General features: G+C 39.0%; 2 protein-coding genes and 1 non-coding gene across 3 annotated transcripts in view; 1 reads left to right on the top strand and 2 right to left on the bottom strand.

The window, feature by feature from the left end:
* Positions 1 to 7958: 7958 nt before the first annotated feature.
* On the bottom strand, positions 7959 to 10498 carry RSC1A1 (regulator of solute carriers 1). The gene has a single exon (XM_068986203.1). The coding sequence runs from the start codon at positions 10496 to 10498 to the stop codon at positions 8651 to 8653; it is 1848 nt and encodes a 615-aa protein (XP_068842304.1). The 3' UTR covers positions 7959 to 8650.
* Positions 10466 to 20437, bottom strand: part of DDI2 (DNA damage inducible 1 homolog 2) — a 32190-nt gene continuing 22218 nt past the window's right edge. Inside the window, exons 7-10 of the mRNA XM_068986204.1 lie at positions 17677 to 17780; positions 15193 to 15382; positions 12978 to 13040; positions 10466 to 10530 (exon numbers count right to left, since the gene is read on the bottom strand). Of these exons, the coding sequence (XP_068842305.1) occupies positions 13024 to 13040; positions 15193 to 15382; positions 17677 to 17780 (311 nt within the window). The 3' untranslated portion in view covers positions 10466 to 10530; positions 12978 to 13023. The remainder of the gene's footprint in view (positions 10531 to 12977; positions 13041 to 15192; positions 15383 to 17676; positions 17781 to 20437) is intronic.
* LOC138090934 (U6 spliceosomal RNA) lies at positions 16235 to 16338 on the top strand. Its single transcript, XR_011145905.1, has one exon. It is a non-coding gene; the product is annotated as a U6 spliceosomal RNA (small nuclear RNA).

Raw genomic sequence — 20437 nt, forward strand, 5'->3', positions numbered from 1 at the left:
AATGAAAAATATGCTAGGATGTGTCAGTATTGAGAAAAATGAAGGAAAGTAACAAAGATAAATGAGCTAAAGAAGGCCTTACTGAGGCGGCATTTGAGTAAACCTAAAGGGAGTGAGACAAAAAGCCACGGAGGTGCTCAGGGAAAGGACATTCCAGATCAAGGAAAAGTCAGAGGCACATAGGAGCCTTGGAGGCATTCTAAGGACTTAGGCTTTTACCCTGAGTGACATTAGGGCCCATTGAGGGTTTAAGGAAAGGTATGATCTAACAGAATCATGCTGGCTGTAGTGCTAAGAACATTTTGTAGACAAGGGTAGAGGCAGGGAGACTTACTACAATAACTGAGGTGAGAAGCAATGATGATGATGCCTTGACCAAGGTTTGAGAAATGACCAGATTTCAATTATATATATATTATGTATTTGGCTGCGCCACGTCTTAGTTGCGTGGGATCTAGTTCCTTGACCAGGGGTTGAACCTAGGCCTGCTGCATTGGGAGTACGGTGTTTTAGCCATTGGACCACCAGGGAAGTCTTCAACTATATTTTGAAATGAAGCCAATAGGATCCAGAATGGGTTGGATGTAGCTTGTGAAAGAAAGGAGTCAAGGTCTGAGTGAACACCTGGAAGGATGAAGGTGCCATTGACTTCTCAGGGGAAGCCTGAGAGGAGCAGGTTGGGGTGGATAGTGGAATATTTCTGGTTCAGGGAATTTCTATTTCAGATACCTGGAGTTGAACAGGGAAAATGTTAGTAACTTTCTAGGAGGAACCAGCCACTCTAGCTCTTCTTTTTAGACAAAAACTCACAAATAAGGACTGGTAAAGCTATGGTCTTCCAGTAGTCTTGTATGGATGTGACAGCTGGACTATAAAGAAAGCTGAGCACCGAAGAATTGATGCTTTTGACCTGTGGTGTTGGAGAAGACTCTTGAGAGTCCCTTGGACTGCAAGCAGATCCAACTAGTTAATCCTAAAGGAAATCAGTCCTGAATATTCATTGGAAGGACTGATGCTGACGCTGAAACTCCAATACTTTGGCCACCTGATGCGAAGAACTGACTCACTGGATAAGACCCTGATGCTGGGAAAGACTGAAGGCGGGAGAAGGGGATGAGGTGGTTGGATGGCATCACTGACTCGATGAACATGAGTTTGAATAAGCTCCAGGAGTTGGTGATGGACAGCATCCAGGTGTGCTGCAGTCCATGGGGTTGCAAGGAGTCAGACAGGACTGAGCGACTGAACTGACAGTTTGTTAGTCCTATTAGAACACTAATAGTTTTGAACAGGAAAACAGTATCTGCCGACAATTTAGCCCTTTAAGATGAAGTATCTTCTGCTTAATCTGCATTTTGAAATTTATTACTATGTTCTCGAACTTTTCCCCCCATTCCTCTGTATTTCTATTTTAAAATGTATATCCTTTTTCTTCTATTTTCCTCCTGCAAGCTGTAGATTCCTGCTGAAAATCCCCCAATTCATTTTCATGATGCTTGTAAATCTCCCCCGCCTTAAAATACAGATGCAGTGAAGTCCCCTTTTTCTGTACCAAAGATCTAGAATTCTTTCCACCAATAACTAATGTTTCACAACTTCCTCCACTCGTATCAGGTACTAGAAACCTCATTTCAAATGAACTGATTATCAAAAGATTGAGAACTGAACAATGGAAAAATAATTAGTACTTCTTACTTCCAATTAGAAGCAGCTTTGGCTCTCAGCATTCTGATAGTCAAGTAAAAACAGAACAGGGCATGTGTCTAGACTACCCCCTGTATGTATCAGTTGATCCATGTACATTGGCTACTGCTTAGCCATTCTGTCATGTCAAACTCTTGGTGACCCTTTGGACTGTAGCCCACCAGGCTCCTCTGTCCACGGGATTTTCTGGGCAAGAATACTGGAGCAGGTTGCCATTTCCTCCTCCAGGGGATCTTCCTGACCCAGGGATTGACCCAGGCCTCCTGTGTCATCCCACATCTTTACCCGCTGAGCCATCAGGGAAGGCTAAGTACACTGGAAAGCCTTTCAATAAGGGCCCCACAGCACACACTCATGCAAAAAGCGGTAAATCCACATTAGTTAACACCCAAGGGTGTTTCTAACTTACTCATGAACCCCTATGACAACCCCAATTGTCCCCATTTTATAGATGAGGAAACTAAGGCACAGAAAGGTTAGGGAAGTTATCCAAAGTCACACAGTGGTTAAGTGGCAAGGTTAGAATCCACACCTGAGGATCCTGCTCTAGAGACTCGTCTGAGCCACAGAGCCCTGTCACCAACGCTGTCTCTCTTGCTGTGCATCACTGCTGGAGCAGTCACCATTTCACATCAGCAGATGGTCATCCACCTACAGTATTTATCTGGAAGTGGCTCGCTCCTTCTGGTGTTTAGGATCACGGCCACAAGTCACAGTGCCTAGGCATAAATTATTTAAATGGCCGGGAGACAGAGACAAGGACAAAAGTAACCAACCATATCAATTTAAAAGAAAACTGATCAAACAAAAGTCTTACGATAAAAGCTTTATTGTCTTAAATATCAAATGTTTTACACATCACTTTTTCTTCAGAAAGTTCCTAATAAAAAAAGAAAAATAAAATAAAATTGTTTTGATTACTTAGGGCTGACTTACATTTCAGTATGTGACAACTCAAACCCAAATGCATCTAGCTCACTCAGCGGCAGACAGGTCCTGTGTCCAGCCCCTAAACCAATGGCACAATGCAATCAACTGTGGGATTCCTGAGTTTGGTTCCCTTAAGTTCTCAGAGTTTTCCCAACTCTCAAGACCAAAGCCTTATGGGAGTGAAAGAGCTGCTGGCAAGCCTATTTTGCCAACCAGCCTAGTTCTTGTAAGATGCAGTGGTCTCAAAGCTTAAAGAAAAATCAGGAAACCAATAAAAGAACAATTTCAAGAACAAATAAGAGGGAAAAGAGGGGCTTCTATTTGCTAAAATTTGCCAAATATGGCTACAAAACTGGTAAACAAACCTTACTTGAGTGCAAAGGCCATTAGCGCAACTTGCCACGGAAATGAAAAATGAGCATTCAACGTTCATTGTAGGTGCACAGTTTAAAAAAAAGCAAACAGTATGCTGAATTGATCTGCATATATAGGAGACTAGAGAGGTCTACCTTTCTTTAAGCCACTGATGCATCCTTCAAGGCTGAATGTGAAACAAACTCCTGGTAAACAAAATAATTTATTAGTTATGTATCTTCCCAGGAAAAAAATCTACCAGCACACCTCTTTCCCAAGTTAGCTAATGGAGACCTCTTTATGGTACATATGAAGCGAAATATAATTCTGTAAAAATTATTCTAATTTCATATTCCACATCCCCACCCCAAATCTCATTTTAGGGAAATTTCCCATCTTCTACACCCTTGCACCAACTTCCTCTGTAGATTTCATTCCGTAAGACTGTGCTCTAAAACTTATCTGCTATACCCTCTTACATTTTAGTCCCCAGAAGGTCTAGATTACCAGTATGTAACTGACAAACCTGCAAGGATATTCTAATTGTAAACTTCAGAAGTCACTGTAGTTAAGGTTCAGAAATTCTACCTGTATCCTCAGGATTACCACATACATGGAGACAGGCTCAAGAATGTCCTTTTGATGGAGCTGTCCTGCAGAAGAGGTTTGCCAGAGGCCTGAATTTTCTTGTAAATAAATTCTGCCCTTCATCTAGTCCCAGAACCATTGCTTGCTACATTCTCTGCTCTAGAGTTCTATTTTCACATTTTGCACTCAATTGCTTTAAAACAGCAAATGTTCCAGAATTCTCTGCTAAGTCTTGATGGCCCAGATGGTTAGTATTTCAGAGCAGCTGGCTCAAAGACGGCAGGAAGGCTGCCATAGCACAGTCCATACTTCTACCCTGCATGGAAGGAGGTCGTGATAGAAGGAAAAGTTGACTGTCACTGGTGCACATTAGGTCATCTTCCATTTACTTGCACTTTTATCCTGCCTGTTCCCCCTCTACCAACAGTGTAAACTGAATTCTGTTCTTAATCTCTTCAAGTATTTCTACCAAATGTTAGCACATTTTTTGTTGGTTTCTCCAATCCATTTTTTCAAAAACATTTTTAAGAGTAGTTTTAGGTTCTCAGATTCTAATTCCATTTTGAGCCTGCTTTTCCATTTTCTTTGAATTTGAACCAAATCATCCTAGTACGACTTTTAAAATAAATGATGCTAATAGGCAAAAATAGATCTTGCACTTGAAGCTAAGATTTATTTCATGTCTCTTGACGAGACTGATAGCTTTACAGGGCAGTTTCCAGTTAGTTTCAGTACTGCTGTTATCCTCAGTGCTCACCAGTCACTTAATGTCTCATGAGTGGATAACAAATTCTTATTCAAAGATTCAAACTGCAGTCTGAGAGAGTAACAGTTCATTGTTCAAACAGGTTTTCTTGAACTTCTTCTGCTTTTACCACTCTAATACTGATAGCACTACAAAGAACATAATAAACACATAGAAACCATTTTGCTTTTTGTATGCCTGATGCAAAAAAGCCATGTCATAATACTTCTATGGAAATCTAATCCTTCTGGGAAATCAAATGATTTGGTGCAGGATAACTCAATCAACAATAAAGGTGAGCCCTTAGGACACTCCATACATGCCTATCTCCAGGAGGGCCATTTTCAGACATTCTCCACCCTTTCCCACCCCAACTCAAACTTGATGCCTCTGCTATTTGGAGAAACTAAGGCACAAGAGAAAATCAAGCACATCAAAGGTTCCTCCCTTAAGTTCTATGATTTATATAATTAACTCCCAAGTAACATCCATCGAGGGAACACTACTGGGGAACCTGAGCCATGATTTGACATTTCTGGTTCTCAAGGACATGCTTTGAGTTTACCTTGTTGTAAATCAGCATGTTTAAATCTTTCAAAAAGAAAGCAGCTATTTTAATTTATGAATCTCCTAACGTGAAAGGTAACCTTCATTGTCTCAGAAGGGGAACTCTTTGAGAACTGTGTTTGTTTCTAGTTCAGCCACAGACTACACGAAGTCACCAAATTCAAAGGAGAAATTTGCCTTTTTGGTATCTGTGCTAAAGAATGCACAATCCAGTTAGCTTCTCTTATGATATGCTACCAGTGATAACAAGTTGGAAACACACAGCAGTTCAATTGCCCTGCTTACACTCTCTGCAGGTGACAAAGGAGAAGGAAATCAGAATGTACTGCAACTCTTCTGGCCAGTGACTTGCAAGGCTGTTTTTTATAAACATGGTGGGATAAACGTCTTCACCATGACTGAAGACTGTTATCTGAAGATTAACAAACGTTTGCTTTTTAATCTATGTAAAATTAACTGCAGGATATCTATCACACATGTATATATACACGAGTTAATGGTTATAAACCAACCCAAAGTTTTATGGCTTTTGCTAGAGATAGAAAAGCTGTGCTAAGGGAAAAACAGGCAGATTCCACCTCAACTGGTTATCATAAAATCGGTAACACAAAGTCTCATTTATCTTTTCATGTAACTCTTTCACTGGAGACACCCTTTGGGAAAAAATACTCGGTGTGTCTCCCTTTAGCATGTATTGAGACAAGGAGCTCTGGAAGTTTTGTAGGCTGCAAGGCAGAACAGTTTTCTCACACACTTTTCATCTATCTAGTTCCCTTTGCCAAGCAACTGATAATCTTTATGATAATGGACAAAGCCCAAACGGTGGGATGAAGGCTATTAGACCATGTCTGGATGCCTAAAGAGGTACAAGTGGAAATAATTCTTACCAGTGACAATGGCAAAATCTAGAGCCTATAGCTGTCTGGTTACCAAACACATTCTTACACACGGGAACCAACTTGAAGGAAATCTTCTCCTCTCTTTGGTGAATAAGCAGATGCCACTCTTGGAGGTAAGCACTGTTCACAAGGCTGTCCATTACTGATTATGACAAAAGAGCTATCCAATAAAGCAGCCCATACTGGTAATGGCTGGCCTCACCAGTTCTGCTGGCAATCAGAGGAGTTCACAATGATTTTATCTTATTCTTGGAGAAGTTAATCTCTAATTTCTGCACTTTGCATAAAAATTGACAATGGAGGTTCACTAATGTCATCTTCCTTAATTCCTTTTGTGTTTTAGAACTGCTAAGTTTAAAAATGATTCAAAATCCTGACAATGTCAACAATTTTTACTTTCACACAAACAATGGACAGGAAGATTTAAAAAAAATCAAAAGCAACTATAAGTTGAAAATAAATGATGAAAAAGGACAGGGATATTTGGCAAATGGGTTAAGCTCATCCAAAGCATTCCTAGTAAGAATACGTGTACAACTATAGGCCTACCTATTGAATTTTCTCCTAGAAATAAATATACATATACATACAATAACAGCTATTGTAATGAAACCTTTTCTGGATTGGTATTCTACAGCCCACCTGGGATCGACCCCCAAATCTCCACACTGTGAAAATTCAGTGGTTAAGTCTCTGAGCAGTGTTCAGAGGAACTGCTTGTACAGAAAACTAAGAGGCCCATCTTTATAAAGAAGGCCTTTTGGAGGAGCCTATTGTCATCAATAAGTCCTCCCACCCTACACTCACCCCACTTTGTAATCCTAAAGACTGATAAGCTCAGAACAAATTCCCAGTCATTCCCATAAAGCAAATCAGGGGCCCATTGCATGGCTACTCAATTTCGTTTCAATCATAGCACCACTACTTAACTGCAGTCAGAGCTCTAAGAGCTGGTTGACAGAAATCCTATTAGCAGGTTCCTAGTGCATCTTGTATCTTTGGCGTAGGGCAGGCAAAAGGGTCTACAGCACAGGATTGTCTAAAAGAACACTCTAAAGACAATCTGGCTGACTTGTTTCGAGCACCACCCTGAACACAGTGAGCGACAACTCTTTCTGTCAACCATTTCCTAACTTCAGAGAATCACAAGGAATCTATGCGACTTTCCATCATATCACTCATAGCTCCTAATACACATACAAACATCACAGCAAAAAGAAAGAAGATGGAATAGGGTAGAAGAGCAATGTCTAAGTGCCCCCAAATTAAGATTTAAAAAACTCCTGAGATATGAGCCTCCATTTTGATTGTGCTCAATGACGTAAATTTTGACGGAAATAACTCTCAAAGAGAGTAAGACTTCAGACAAAAATCACTTAACATTTAAAGTTCACAAATCACCCTTCTGAAGCTTCTGTTTCAGACACATTGCAAATCATTGCCTGGAATTAGGAATTATCATTCTCAAAATTTTCTTCAATAAAACCAGGACTTCAGATTCCTGCTAGGTATATAAGAGAGTTTATCTTTCAGGAAAAAAAAAATCTAAAATCTACCCAGTAGAATTATTGCACAGTGGGGCCCACAGGACAATGATTTCCAAGGGCTAGTCCTCATATAAAAAAAGGCCACAATAAATACATCTATATACTATGCCCCACTCTATCTCGACATGGTAAACACAAATATGACGAATCTTGCTTTAAAAAAGAAACTCCTGAGGAAAGAAAGGGATGGAAAACTCTACCAAGGCCACTTGAGTCAGAAACTCCCAATTATTATTTCCACTGCCATGAAAGACACTCACCAAATAGACTGACCATTCCAAGCACCAAGATGAACCAGCGACAAGGTTATTACACTTGAATATTTCGCTCAGAACACAGCTCAAACTGAGCTTTAGAAGAACTTCCTAGAAGATGAGTTTGGAAAGGAAATAAACTGCTGGCAACCAACCCATCAGCTGAACATAAGTTCACCATGAGTCATTAAGGGTTGAAATGTGATCAGTGAGATGCTACCACACCCAATCACTAGTAAATTCCAGTATTTAGAGCATTATTTCACTCACAACAGTTGTTGAAACATCATCAACATTGGCAAATGCGATTACAGTTTTTCCTTTCTTTTTTTAATCTGGGTAGCACCATGTTACACTCTGATGTTAATTCCCTCACAAAATCCCACCCAAGGTATCTGGCAATCCATGCAGTAGCCTGTGAGGTACACGAAGCAGCCCAAGTTTTAAGCCCTCCCAACTCACTGCATTAAAAGGTGAAATCCTAACCACACCAATGGAAACATGCTACTCCAGGAAATATTCAACTATCCTTCAGTTTCCTGTTACAACCCATGAATCATAATGCATTCCAAACATCAAACCATGTGATCAAGTTTGTAAACCAAAAAAATGAGTCAATAAGCCATACCTTGCCTACAGTACAGACACAGCTACATCATGCTTTCAGCTGCATGGGTGGTGGGATTTTCTCATGGCTTCTGCTTTTTAAAGCACTCACTCTCATTCTAAAAGGGTATGCTATACACAAAACCATCAATTTTATTCCAGAATACATCATCTTAATGATAATAAAAAGCTTCTGTGTGCACATACTGCCAATACATTTAAAAAGGCCCAAATTTTAACAAATAGGATAGACAAATTCATCAGACAAGAGATCATAAATTACTTTGGCCGAAAAAAAATCTAAAAAAAAAAAAAAAAAAAAAATCTGGCTCAACATTCTGCTTGCAGGTTTCTACTTATATTGTATATGTGGTGAGTGTGTGTGTGTGTGTGTGTAGATATACAGCTTTTCTTTTTTTAAGGGAATAGAGTATGGTCTAGCCCACTTTTCCATGGTTACGTAGGAACTACAATGTTCTTTGCTAGCAAGACAAGAAGTGCAAGGTCTGCATTTCCGCCAACTTGATGCAAAGCCCCAAGAGCTTCCTGCAAAGTAAAGCCGGCATGGAGAATCCGGTCAATGTCTGCAGCAGGAAAAATTAACGGTGCAAGAAAGGAGGGACTTGGTGACGGATGGCTGGTAGATGGTTCAAATTCTAGAAGTTGCCCTGCAGCTTCAGGACAGACATGTTCCTCGGCCTCAGGCCTGTCTGTCACTGGATTCTGTGTGCCCTGACCCAAATCTTTAACCAGGATGCAAGCGGGTGACGAGGACTCAGTTTGCTCAGAAGTCAGATCGAGCGTATTCTCCTCATCTGCCAACAGTCTGGGTGAAATCTCTACACCTAAGGTGCAATGTAGTTGATTAGACGCTTCTGCTGAGGCTACAGTAACAGAACTACTCTTGTTTACTGACTCCTTGGGCTTGGGGACACCTTCCTTATCAGTTAACAGGCCATCACCTGGACCCCTCAAGTTAGTGTCTACATCTTCCACTCCACCAGCAGCCGAAGTGTCTGGTGATTCTTCTGTCTTCACTGATACAGATACGGCCTGATGACAGGAGGCCTGTGAACACTGCTCACTCTGGGTTGCTCTATGATGTTCATTTTGTGTCCATCTTTCAGAAAGGTCCTTAATACCTGTTTGGCCCTCAATTACTGTCTCTGATTGACAGATACCTTCTTCAGATGTGTTTTCTGAAGCTGGTTTACTACTAATGACCAAAAGTTCATGAAGTTCCTTCAAGGCTGCCGTTATGGATGAGCAAGATTCCTCTGTTGACTCTACAGAGGGCTGACAACTGCCACAGAGACTTACTAAAGAGGAAGGGTGATCCCCGCATTCTTTACTTGTTTCAGACATTTCAACATTACTTTCTAGAAGCTGTAAATCCTGAGTAGAAATGGAATTACTCGAAATTTCAGAGGAAGGGTTATATTTTGATGTTTCTACTTCCATCAAGGGATTATCTAAGATGAGATCAGAAGCACCAATGTTCTTGACATTGGTATTCTGACCTCCTGAATTCAGCACAGCAACTAGGGATTGTTCGACAACATCTACTTCCATAAGTGTTTCTGAATTTGAGCAGCCAAGGCATCTTGAAGGTAGAGCATCCCCTGTACCCGGAAGGTCCACATTTTGTTGTAGCCTGTCTCCTTTCATTGCAGCTTCTAAATCAGCACTGCTTTGTTGCCTTTCTCCAAGAAGTTCAAGGTCCCCTGCGTGACAAAGCTGGTCCTGGTCATGTGAAGCACTCTGTTGTATAACCTCATGCTGTTCATTCCTTGGTTCTTCATGCTGCTGAAGGCCACTCACCTGACTTGGGTCCTGATATTCTGGGTGCCAACCTTTCTCCCCCGCGAGCCTCTGCGGTTCTTGCATCCCAGTAGTTGTGACAGATAAACTAGCTTCCTGTCTTGTGTGGAGATGAGATTTGAGGCCCTGGGTGCTTCTTTCAGCAGATTTCTCTAGATGGTCTGCAACAATGGCTTCTTCAAGTGAATTCTGCAAAGGCATAGCTGGCCTCTGGTTTGCTGGAGCACTGTCTGCTGAAGGAGCACAGTCAGAAAGATCCTGTGGAGGAAGATGTTCTTTCTGCTCAGAGGTTATCTGGAATTCAGCTGAAGCCTTCAAAGCCTTCACAGCTTTAGGTTCAATGCTGTCTGGGTCACTGGGCTGGATAGGGCTGACTGAAGCAGAGACAGAGTGAGCAAGACTTGCAGGATTACCAATCTCAGGACTCAGTCCTGGAGGATGGGCTTGATGGTTAAATCCATCTGAAGTTGGTAATGATGACATTCCCAGTGAGGTAGTTTCTTTACCGCTTTTCTCTACAGAGAACGACAGTGAAAGGAAAAATGATTAATCAGCAGGTTACAAAGGCCACTAAATTATCAGAAGATATAAATTTAAACAAGAGAAAATCAGGTCCTTAAACTTGGATCTGTCTTATATTCACAGACTTTATACATGAACCCTTCTCACTGTGGCAAACAACATCATAGCATCAGAATAAGAGGTAGGCATGTTCTTGACAAACTATGTGTGTTGGAATTCAATAATTTTTATATAGGTACCACAGAATGGCTGAGTTAGTCCTCAAGACTGAAAGACATTTATGTATCTTTACTCTCAGTGGGTTTAGAACTCCAAAATACTTTCTCCAAGTGTGTTCTCTCTACCACTTGCCCTCAAACCACCTGGAAGCTTGCTAAGCATGCAGACTGTAGGACACTATCCTGAGGAAAAAACCCAGGAGTCTCTTTATTTAGTAAGTTACGCAGGTGATTCTTAAAACCACAATATAATCTTGAGGATTTCGGTACTAGGAAGATTCTCCTGCCAATTCACTTCAATGTGTCAAATGTGAACCCTGAGAAGTCTACAGCTAGGTATATCTGGGATTTATGTCTGAGAAATACCAATGTGATACTACTCAGGGACATCCAGAAGACAGAGAAGCAAACAGTCTATTTCTATCTGAACATTTCAAAAACTGTGAGTTTGACTCAGAACAAAAATAAAGCTAAAGATCCAACAGACTAAATCTCAATTATTATCTTACCAAACAATGCAACTTTAAAAAGGAGTATCGGTTACTTTATCATATTAACACAGTATAAGAACATTATAAGAACATTCCCTACTTTAAGGGCAGGGAAATGGCAGGAGAGGAGGGCAGTGGAGGGATATAGTTCATAAATTTTCCAATAGGCAATAACAATGTAGATTCACTGCAACTTACTGACCATTCATAAAAGATGGAAGGATTAATTACCACACCTCTAAACAAACATCATGATGTCATTAAACATCAGTTCCAACTCTCCCTCTGCTACTGATCCATCCAACTAAAAACTGACCTCCACGCAATTATTACATAATCTTTAACTAAAAGTCAAGGCTGGCAACAAAAATGACATCACAATACAGATCGTTAGGACAGGTGCGACTCAAATGCTTCATGTTAACTGTGCCTTAGAAGTCATGAAGCAATGCAGTTATGATTCAAGTGGCTCTAAATCGTTCTAGTCCAACCTGGGTTAACAACATGAAAAGATAAAACACTCTGTCAGGAAGTTACTGACTCCTTGTGAAACAATCTGTCTTATAGTTTAGGGGTAAACAGAAGAAGAGCATATATCTCAGTGCAAACTATATTCATTAGAGTATGGAAACACTGTAAATAATTTTACTTATCGACTTGGACAGCTGACTGAAAGAGGTTCAATTTTCAGCTAATGGGAACAGAAAGATGCACTGTAGTGAAATGCCCATGTTAGCAGTGGAGAGCTGGGCGAAGGTAGTGGCCTTTGGCAACGGTATGTCAGTTATAATAACTGGGTGAGGCGAAGGTGAACCAACCTCAGTGAATTCCGTACTCACTATGAAGGCAGCGTATAGTCCTCCTGTAGCTGAGATGGTAAGTTTCGCTGGCCTAAGTCCTAAATGTAGGGGAGGACGAGGTCAGTACTACAGGACAGCAGAAGAGGATGAGGACAATGGACATTAATAATAATGCCTGTTTTAACCCATCCTCATGAGGAAAATGAAAGAAAGAAGCAACTAAATGCTATGTATCTAATTACAACCAGCCTGCAAACCCCTATAAATTCCTAGGTTGACAGTCTAAAAAGACTGCCTTTCTTCCTTTTAATAAATCAGTTAGTATACTCAGGCTGACATTTATTATATTTATGCTACAGGGAAATGGAAGCAGAGTGCCTCCTGTGGAAAAACTGTCAGGTTAGGGAGAGAGGGAAAAGTCAAGTTTCTTGTGAGAAGATTAAACTTCAGTCCTGTCTGTGTTACTGACTCTGTGACCCTGGCCAAGTCACCTGGTCTAAGTTTCCATTTCTTCTTCAACAGGATGAAAACTGCTGCCCCTATATAATGCTGGGACTTTTGTGTAGTAATGTGAAAAATATACTTCCAGTTTTTCAAAAGAAAGGGACTTATGACATTCCTAACAACGTGGTTATCTTCAACAAGAAAGTGCTATGATGCTGATATTCAAAATGGTCATCTGTTTTCACTGGGATTTTTTCCTCTGTGGACTTTCTAATAACTGATAAAATTTTAAATGGTAAATTGTGCTTAGATACATATGTATGCCAACATACAAATATATATATACACACACACAGGCTAGTTGTAACCAGATTAAACAAGGTGAACTGGTGAATGACAGAAGCTAAACTTCAGAACTGCTGCGGATACAAAGACTTTCAGACCACAGACGACTGGGTGGAAGGCTGAACGTGGTGTCTATAAATACCTGGTCTGGGGCCCACTCCAGCTGCAGTACACACACACTACATGCATCATGGCTTCTGACGCTCTGTTTGAATTAGGAAACAGACAAGCAAACTTGGGTTAGCAATGCGAACCACACAGCATGCAGGGCTGTAGTTCCCAGTCCTTTGCCATCTTTAAGATCAGGAACTGCAGACACAAGGTGGGGGATGCTCTTGTAGCTTGAACATCAAAAAGATTTGCTAGTTGCTCTAATTCTCTCACAATACATAAAGCAATATGTCAACTTCAACAGATTTTCAATAGAACTTGGGAGGAAATTAATTTTCCACACCTACACAGAGAAATCATGGGCAAATGTGTGAAAGAGATGAAAAAAGTAGATCCATAGATGGAATTACATGATATGGAAATCTTATGGAGTAAAAGTGAGCAAACACATTTGATAGTAACTTTCAACATTTCTTTCTCAGTTGAGATTTATTTTTAGAAGAAAAATAATCCAAACCTGATTACCTATCCTGGCTTAACTTCTTTATTTTTTCAAATACTCTGAATTAGTATTTTAAAATTATGTTTTAATCAATAGAAAAGATAAAGATATTCTGTATAAAGTATCCATACCAAAGAGACAATTTTTAGGGAAAAATACATTTATCTACTATGTTTACAGTTAGGTGATTCTGATTATTAGTAGGATGCTTTTGTTCCAAACAAATATAATATTGAAGAATTATTTCACTATTTAAATATTACAAAAATTAGCACAAGCTATATACTGTCAGTAACAAAAGGTCATCACAGAGGTAGAGAGCCATTTCCTTTTAATCCTTTAAAAACTGGTATACCCCCTTCACTATGGCTGAAAACATCTGTGGTTTCTATTTTAATCTCCTAAACTTTTTATTAAAAGAAAATAATTACTTAAAGAGGGTAATGGTTATATTAAAGTTAGGGTAGCTCAGTCACAGACACAATGTACATCCTCCAAAGTAAATGGGTCTAAGGTTAGTAGGTTATAAAGCACTAAGCTACTGTCAGCTGGTGTTTCTCAAATGAAAGCACCAAAACTGTGGGGGGAAAGAATAGAGGTTTCACAAAATGACAATACATGCTCATTTTATTAATAAATAGCATTATAACTAAGATGACAAGTTACAAATAATAATAATAAAACACCTTCTAAGTATGTCAAACCCATTCAAGCTTGCCTTGTAGCTAAGGTTGAAACTATTATCTGTCAGGTTGTTCAAAATTCTCCCCTTCATACAAATTACTAAATCACCACCCAAGTTGTATTTTATATGGAAACTGAGTCAAAAGGTGGTGATAGAGTAGATTCTGAACAAAGCCAGCTTGGAAGCTCCATCTGCAACTCACACTTACTCTAACGAGTCTCAAGGTTAGATCACTGAATGTTCTCCAGTGACACGCACTAGCAAAATCTGGCTGCTTTTTGTTAAAACTCTTATCCTTTTTTTTGGTCTTTAGGAGAAAGCTATTTCCTTAACTTACAGCTCTAATATATTTTACTGTGTCAGCAAATGCCATGTGTGATGTAAGTTACTAATGAATGATTACAGCTCAAGACATTAAAATAACTCAAACTTCTCTTCAGCTTCTAGAAAATATATCCCAGAGTCACTGATATGTAACAGATGGGAAAAAAACTTATCCATAGACATGAGATTTTCAACATGACTGCATCCCTCCGTTTTTACCCCAGAAAACTTGGCTTGTTCTTTAAAGAAGCTACAACAACTGAGACTCGGGTGGTGGTGGAAGAAACCTTAGGTGGAAGCACTTTCAGCAGATATTAGAGTTGTGGTTGCTCAGTCACAGACACAATGTCATCGGGCCTAAGAAATGAAAAAGAGAATTTCCAGGAAATGTTCACTCAAAAGGAAGTGTCTGCTTACTGTTATAATTTTCTTCAGGGGAAAAAAAAAGACAAGAAAGATTCTTTATGAGTCCCACCAAAATGTGCCAAAGCAAAGAACTCCCCAGTGTATCCTGCACACACCAATGGACAGCTGTTTCTGGACCTACTGAAACATGGGAGCTTTTCTGTATTGTATGTGGAGATGTGAGGAGGCGCTAAGAAGACAAGAACACACCTACAACAGGACGACAAGATGGATTATGAATTGGTCCTCATTCCCCTCTGAAGCCCTAACTTCCCTGGCTCACCCACCAATAACCAGAGTATTACTCGCGAGCTTGGCCATTCCAAATACCTGCATCCTCTACAGACTTTTGAAGGGCTTCTGCCAGTTCTTGGTCTGCAATCTCCTCTGGCCGTACTTCATCTCGCCCGGCCCCATATGCCAACCGGGCACACTCTGGTAACTCCCCCTCAGGAAGGAAGGTGGTCTTTGAGCCTGTGGTGCCGATCACGAGTACGTTCTTCTTGAGGTCAATAGAACACTTACAAAGAAGAAACCAAAGACAGATGATGGCAGAAAAAAAAACGACTCAGGAAAATTATGACCCTGAACTTCATAACTCCATTCATAAAGAACAACATTGACAGAGATGACTCAAAACAAAAAAACAAAACAAAATCAATTTTACCTAAATTTAATCTACGTGACACTGTTAATTTAGAATTTTTAAAAATATTTAAATTGTATAGCAGAATAATCTCTATGGGATATACTTTACACTACACTTATTTGTCAAATCCAGAAATGGTTCACATCTGAATTTAAATGTAACACCTGCTCACTGCAAAAAAATCTGGAAAACTACCAGGCATAATCCACAGCCACACCTTTTAGAAATATATAAATGACTTAAAAAAATATATACAACTATATAAATGGTATGCCTCAGTTTTATAATTGCACACTTTTGCTTTTTGCTTAAGTGTAAAAAGTACAGCTTATATTTAAAGTCTATACCAATGGTCTCAAAAGTCATACATGGACAAGGCAAGCACTAAAGTATTCTGCATTTCTGTTAGCCTGCTTTTCAGTACATTTTCACAATTACTTAATATAGGACAATTACACAATATAGGACAATTACACACATATGTTAAAGCTGGAGACTGCTAATCTATACCATGACTTAAAAATAGGGGAAGTTAAAAAAATAATAAAATAAAAATAAAGAAAAAGGGAAAGATTAGCAGTTAATAAATTAAATTTAATTGGGTTTTATTTATACATGAATTCACTCATTCCTTCAACTTAAAATTCTGTACCTTGATTAGAGTATTGATGCAAAATATTTTAGTGGGAATTTAATATTAAACATTTAGAAAAGAAAATCAGTGTGCTGCTTTAGCAGCACATATGCTAAAAGTGGAATGATACAGAGAAAATGAGCATTGCCCGAGCAAGGATGACATGCAAATTTGTGAAGCATTCCATATTTTTATATTACTCAGCCATAAAAAAGAATGAAACAATGCCATTTGCAGCAACATGGATGGACCTAAGAACAATCATACTGAGTGAAGGAAATCAAAGACAATATATGACATTCTGTTTATGTGGAATCTAAAAATATAGTACAAATGAATCTATTTGTAAAATAGAAACTCAGTCACAAATATAGAAAACAAACTTATGGTTACCAAGGGAGAAGAGGGAGAGACTGGGATTGGCAGATACACACGACAACACGTATAACAGATAACTAATAAGAACCTACTGTGTAGCACAGGGAACTCTAGTCTATACTCTGTAATAACCTACAGAGGAACCTATATAATCATCTATATAAAAAAAGAACGGATATATGTGTAACTGACTCACTTTGCTGTATAGCAGAAACTAACAAAACAATGTAAATCAACTATACCACAATAAAAAAATTAAAAAAAATATTAGTGACATAAAAATATTGACAAGATATGAAACCTTGTGTGAATTTTTACTGTCTAAGAGCACACTAATCCCTTTTTCAATGAGTTTATTTCAACACATTATTAGGCTTCAGAGTAGAAACATAAAAAAACCACTGCAAATGAACACATTTATAAATTATTCTTCCTGTACTAAACAAACATTTCCAACATCTTATGTAATCTTTTCCCTTAATCCCGATACTCTTCTTCCCAAGTACTATTTGATCAACTACTAAGGATTTACTAAACTTATACTCGCAGTAAAATCATCATTGTGTATTATGTACATAGCCCTACAAATCCATCAAAAAACTATTTGAGTTCTACTCAGAAACTTTTTGCCTTTTCATGCTGTTCATGGGGTTCTTGTATCAAGAAACTTGTAGTGGTTTCTTCCTCCAGTGATGCTGGGGAAGACTGAAGGCAAAAGGAGAAACGGGTGACTGAGGATGAGATGATTAGATTGCATTACTGACTCAACAGACATGAATTTGAGCAACCTCTGGGAGTAGTGGAGGACAGAGGAGCCTGGAGTGTTGAGTCCATGTGGTTGCAAAGAGTTGGACATGACTTAGCAACTTTGAACAACCCAGAAACTAAAAATTACACAAGAGAACCAAACTGTCCACTACAGTCTCAAAACAGATGGCAGGATTCAATAGATTCAGAAAGATTTCACAAAAAGATTCTATTTCTACTGATACGTAATTTCAAACTGTGTATGACAATATCATCAATTAAGGACCTTTCCAGGTTTGAAGTCATCCTTCTTAGTGTTTCAGTGTACCCAACTAAGGGAATGTGCAGTAATAACCATGTAAATCACAAAAAGCCAATGTGAAAAGAAAGTGGATCTCTTAATTACCTGATGCCGTTTCAGCATATCCAGTCCCAGAAGCATGTCCATGGGCTGCTCCTCAAGTATAGAGAAGGAACATGCCAGGAAATCACCTTCAATTTGAACCTGAGCTAAAGCACATGAAGAAAGGAACAGGTTATCATTTTTTCAAGGTAAAGTTTAGAAATGTATCTATCATTCTCTGCAGTCAGTCAAAGCCAAGCCAAAGCACTCAAACAAGTGACTGAAATATGAAAATTCAGTAAGACAAATAATCCAGTTAAAAACCAGTGAAGGCAGCAGCTCATAAAATGGACTGGGTAGAAATAATACTCACAAGACTTGGCTTGATATGTGATACCTTTAGGATACATGCTCCCCTGGTGAGGAAAGCTGGCATTAAGAATTTGAAAAAAGATGGATAAAGAAGATGTAGTACATATATAAAGTGGAATATCACTCAGTCATTAAAAAGAATGAAATAATGCCATTTGAGCAACATGGATGGACCTACAGAATCTACTGAGTGATGTCAGATAGAGAAGCAGAAACATTGTATGACATTTCTTACATGTGCAATCTAAAAAGAAATGATACAAATAAACTTACAAACAGAAAGAGACTCACAGACTTAGAAAACAAACTCATGGATGCCAGAAGGGATAGCTAGGGAGTCTGGGAAGGTCATGTACAAACACTGCTATATTCAAAATGGATAACCAACAGGGAACTATGGTACAGCACATGGAATTCCACTCAAGTGTTATTTGCCAACCTGGATGGGAGGCGGGTTTGGGGGAGAGTGGATACACGTATATGTATGGCTGAGTTTCTTCACTGTTCACCTGAAACTACCACAACATTGTTAACTGGCTATCAGTTCAGTTTAGTCGCTCAGTTGTGCCTGACTCTGTGACCCCGTGAATTGCAGCATGCCAGGCCTCCCTGTCCTTCACTATCTCCTGGAGCTTACTCAAACTCATCTCCATCATGTTGGTGGTGTCATCCAACCATCCCATGCTCTGTCGTCCCCTTCTCCTCCTGCCTTCAATCTTTCCCAGCATCAGGGTCTTTTTTAATGAGTCAGCTCTTCACATCAGGTGGCCAGAGTACTGGAGCTTCAGCTTCAGCATCAGTCCTTCCAATGAATATTTAGGATTGATTTCCTGTAGGGTTGACTGGTTGGATCTCCTTGCAGTCCAAGGGACTCTTGAGAGTCTTTTTCAATACCACAATTCAAAAGCAACAACTCTTCGGTGCTCAGCGTTCTTTATGGTCCAACTCTCACATCCATACATGACTACTGGAAAAACCATAGCTTTGACTAGATGGACCTTTGTCGGCAAAGTAATCTCTCTGCTTTTTAATATGCTGTCTAGGTTAGTCACAGTTTTTCTTCCAAGGAGCAAGTATCTTTTAATTTCATGGCTGCAGTCACCATCTGCAGTGATTTTGGAGCCCAAGAAAATAAATCTGTCATTGTCTCCCCACCTATTTGCCATGAAGTGATGGGACTGGATGTCATGATCTTCATTTTTTGAATGTTGAGTTTAAAGACAGCCTTTTCACTCTCTTCTTTCACTTTCATCAAGAAGCTCTTTAGTTCCACTTTGCTTTCTAACATTAGGGTCATGTTATTTGCATATGACTAAAGTTATTGGTATTTCTCCTGGGAATCTGGATTCCAGCTTGTGCTTCATCCAGCCCACCATTTCATATGATATACTCAACATGTAAGTTAAATAATAATACTAGATATAATAATGATATCTAGCAGGGGAAGTTATTCCAGTGTATCTTGACTACTCCTGCCACAAAAGGCCTACATAAAATTTAAAATTAACACATCAAGTCTCATACACACACAAAAGAACAATTCATTGGAGTTTTGAATGTATTACAATGTTTCTGTTGACAAATGTGGGAGAAGTACCACCTTCAACACATTGAACCTTCCTGTCCATGTTGTATCTTTCCTTTATTTGACTTCCCTTATTGTTATAAGGTTTTCTTGACACCTATCATAGCCAAAGTTGCAAAACGGTACAAGTTTTCCAACCAAAAGGACACAAGGGATTGGTACTTATTTTGTCCCTTGTTATCTTCTCACTAAAGACCATAAAAACAATAAGAATTCAGACTCTGAAGCAACTGGTTTCTGGTATTCTACCCCAATTTCAGTCCTACTGTGTGTAAAAAAGTATAGAAGAGTAAGGTATTAAACTATCCTTATTCTACAGAAATCAATAATAGAAAACATGGAGACTAATAGACAAATGTATTAAAATAGGAAATATGAAAGAAATATGAAAAGGAAAAAGGGTAGAAAAACTATCACTTGCAATGAAAGAAAAGTAACTTACAGTTAAAATAAAAACTACTTGTTTATCTACAAAAACTAATACTTGATTGTATAAGGATATTAAGATGAATATTCAATCAGTGCTGGAGAAATCAGATTGATAACAGTTAACAACATCAAGAGCCTGAAAAGGTATTCACAATCTTGAATTCAGTAGTTTCACTGAGGGGAAATCTTAACTGAGGGGGTCGGGGGAATCAAAACCAAACAAAAACGCATGTCCATGTTACGATGACAAAGTATTAGGGGAAAAATCTACTCCACAGACTGACCACTAAACCCATACAACAGAATCCTATGCATTTATTTAAATGATGCTTATGAAATTTATACTGGCATTTGGGAAATGCTACTTTTTCTAAAAAGGAAGTATAAAATTCTACATATTACATCATCACCGTTTACAAGAAAAAGATGCCAGAAAGA

Source organism: Capricornis sumatraensis, chromosome 14 (genome assembly GCF_032405125.1).
Source record: "Capricornis sumatraensis isolate serow.1 chromosome 14, serow.2, whole genome shotgun sequence".
Taxonomy (NCBI): domain Eukaryota; kingdom Metazoa; phylum Chordata; class Mammalia; order Artiodactyla; family Bovidae; genus Capricornis; species Capricornis sumatraensis.

Coding starts and splice junctions, on each gene's coding strand:
- RSC1A1 (XM_068986203.1), bottom strand. CDS start 10,498: ATGTCATCATTACCAACTTCAGATGGATTTAACCATCAAGCCCATCCT.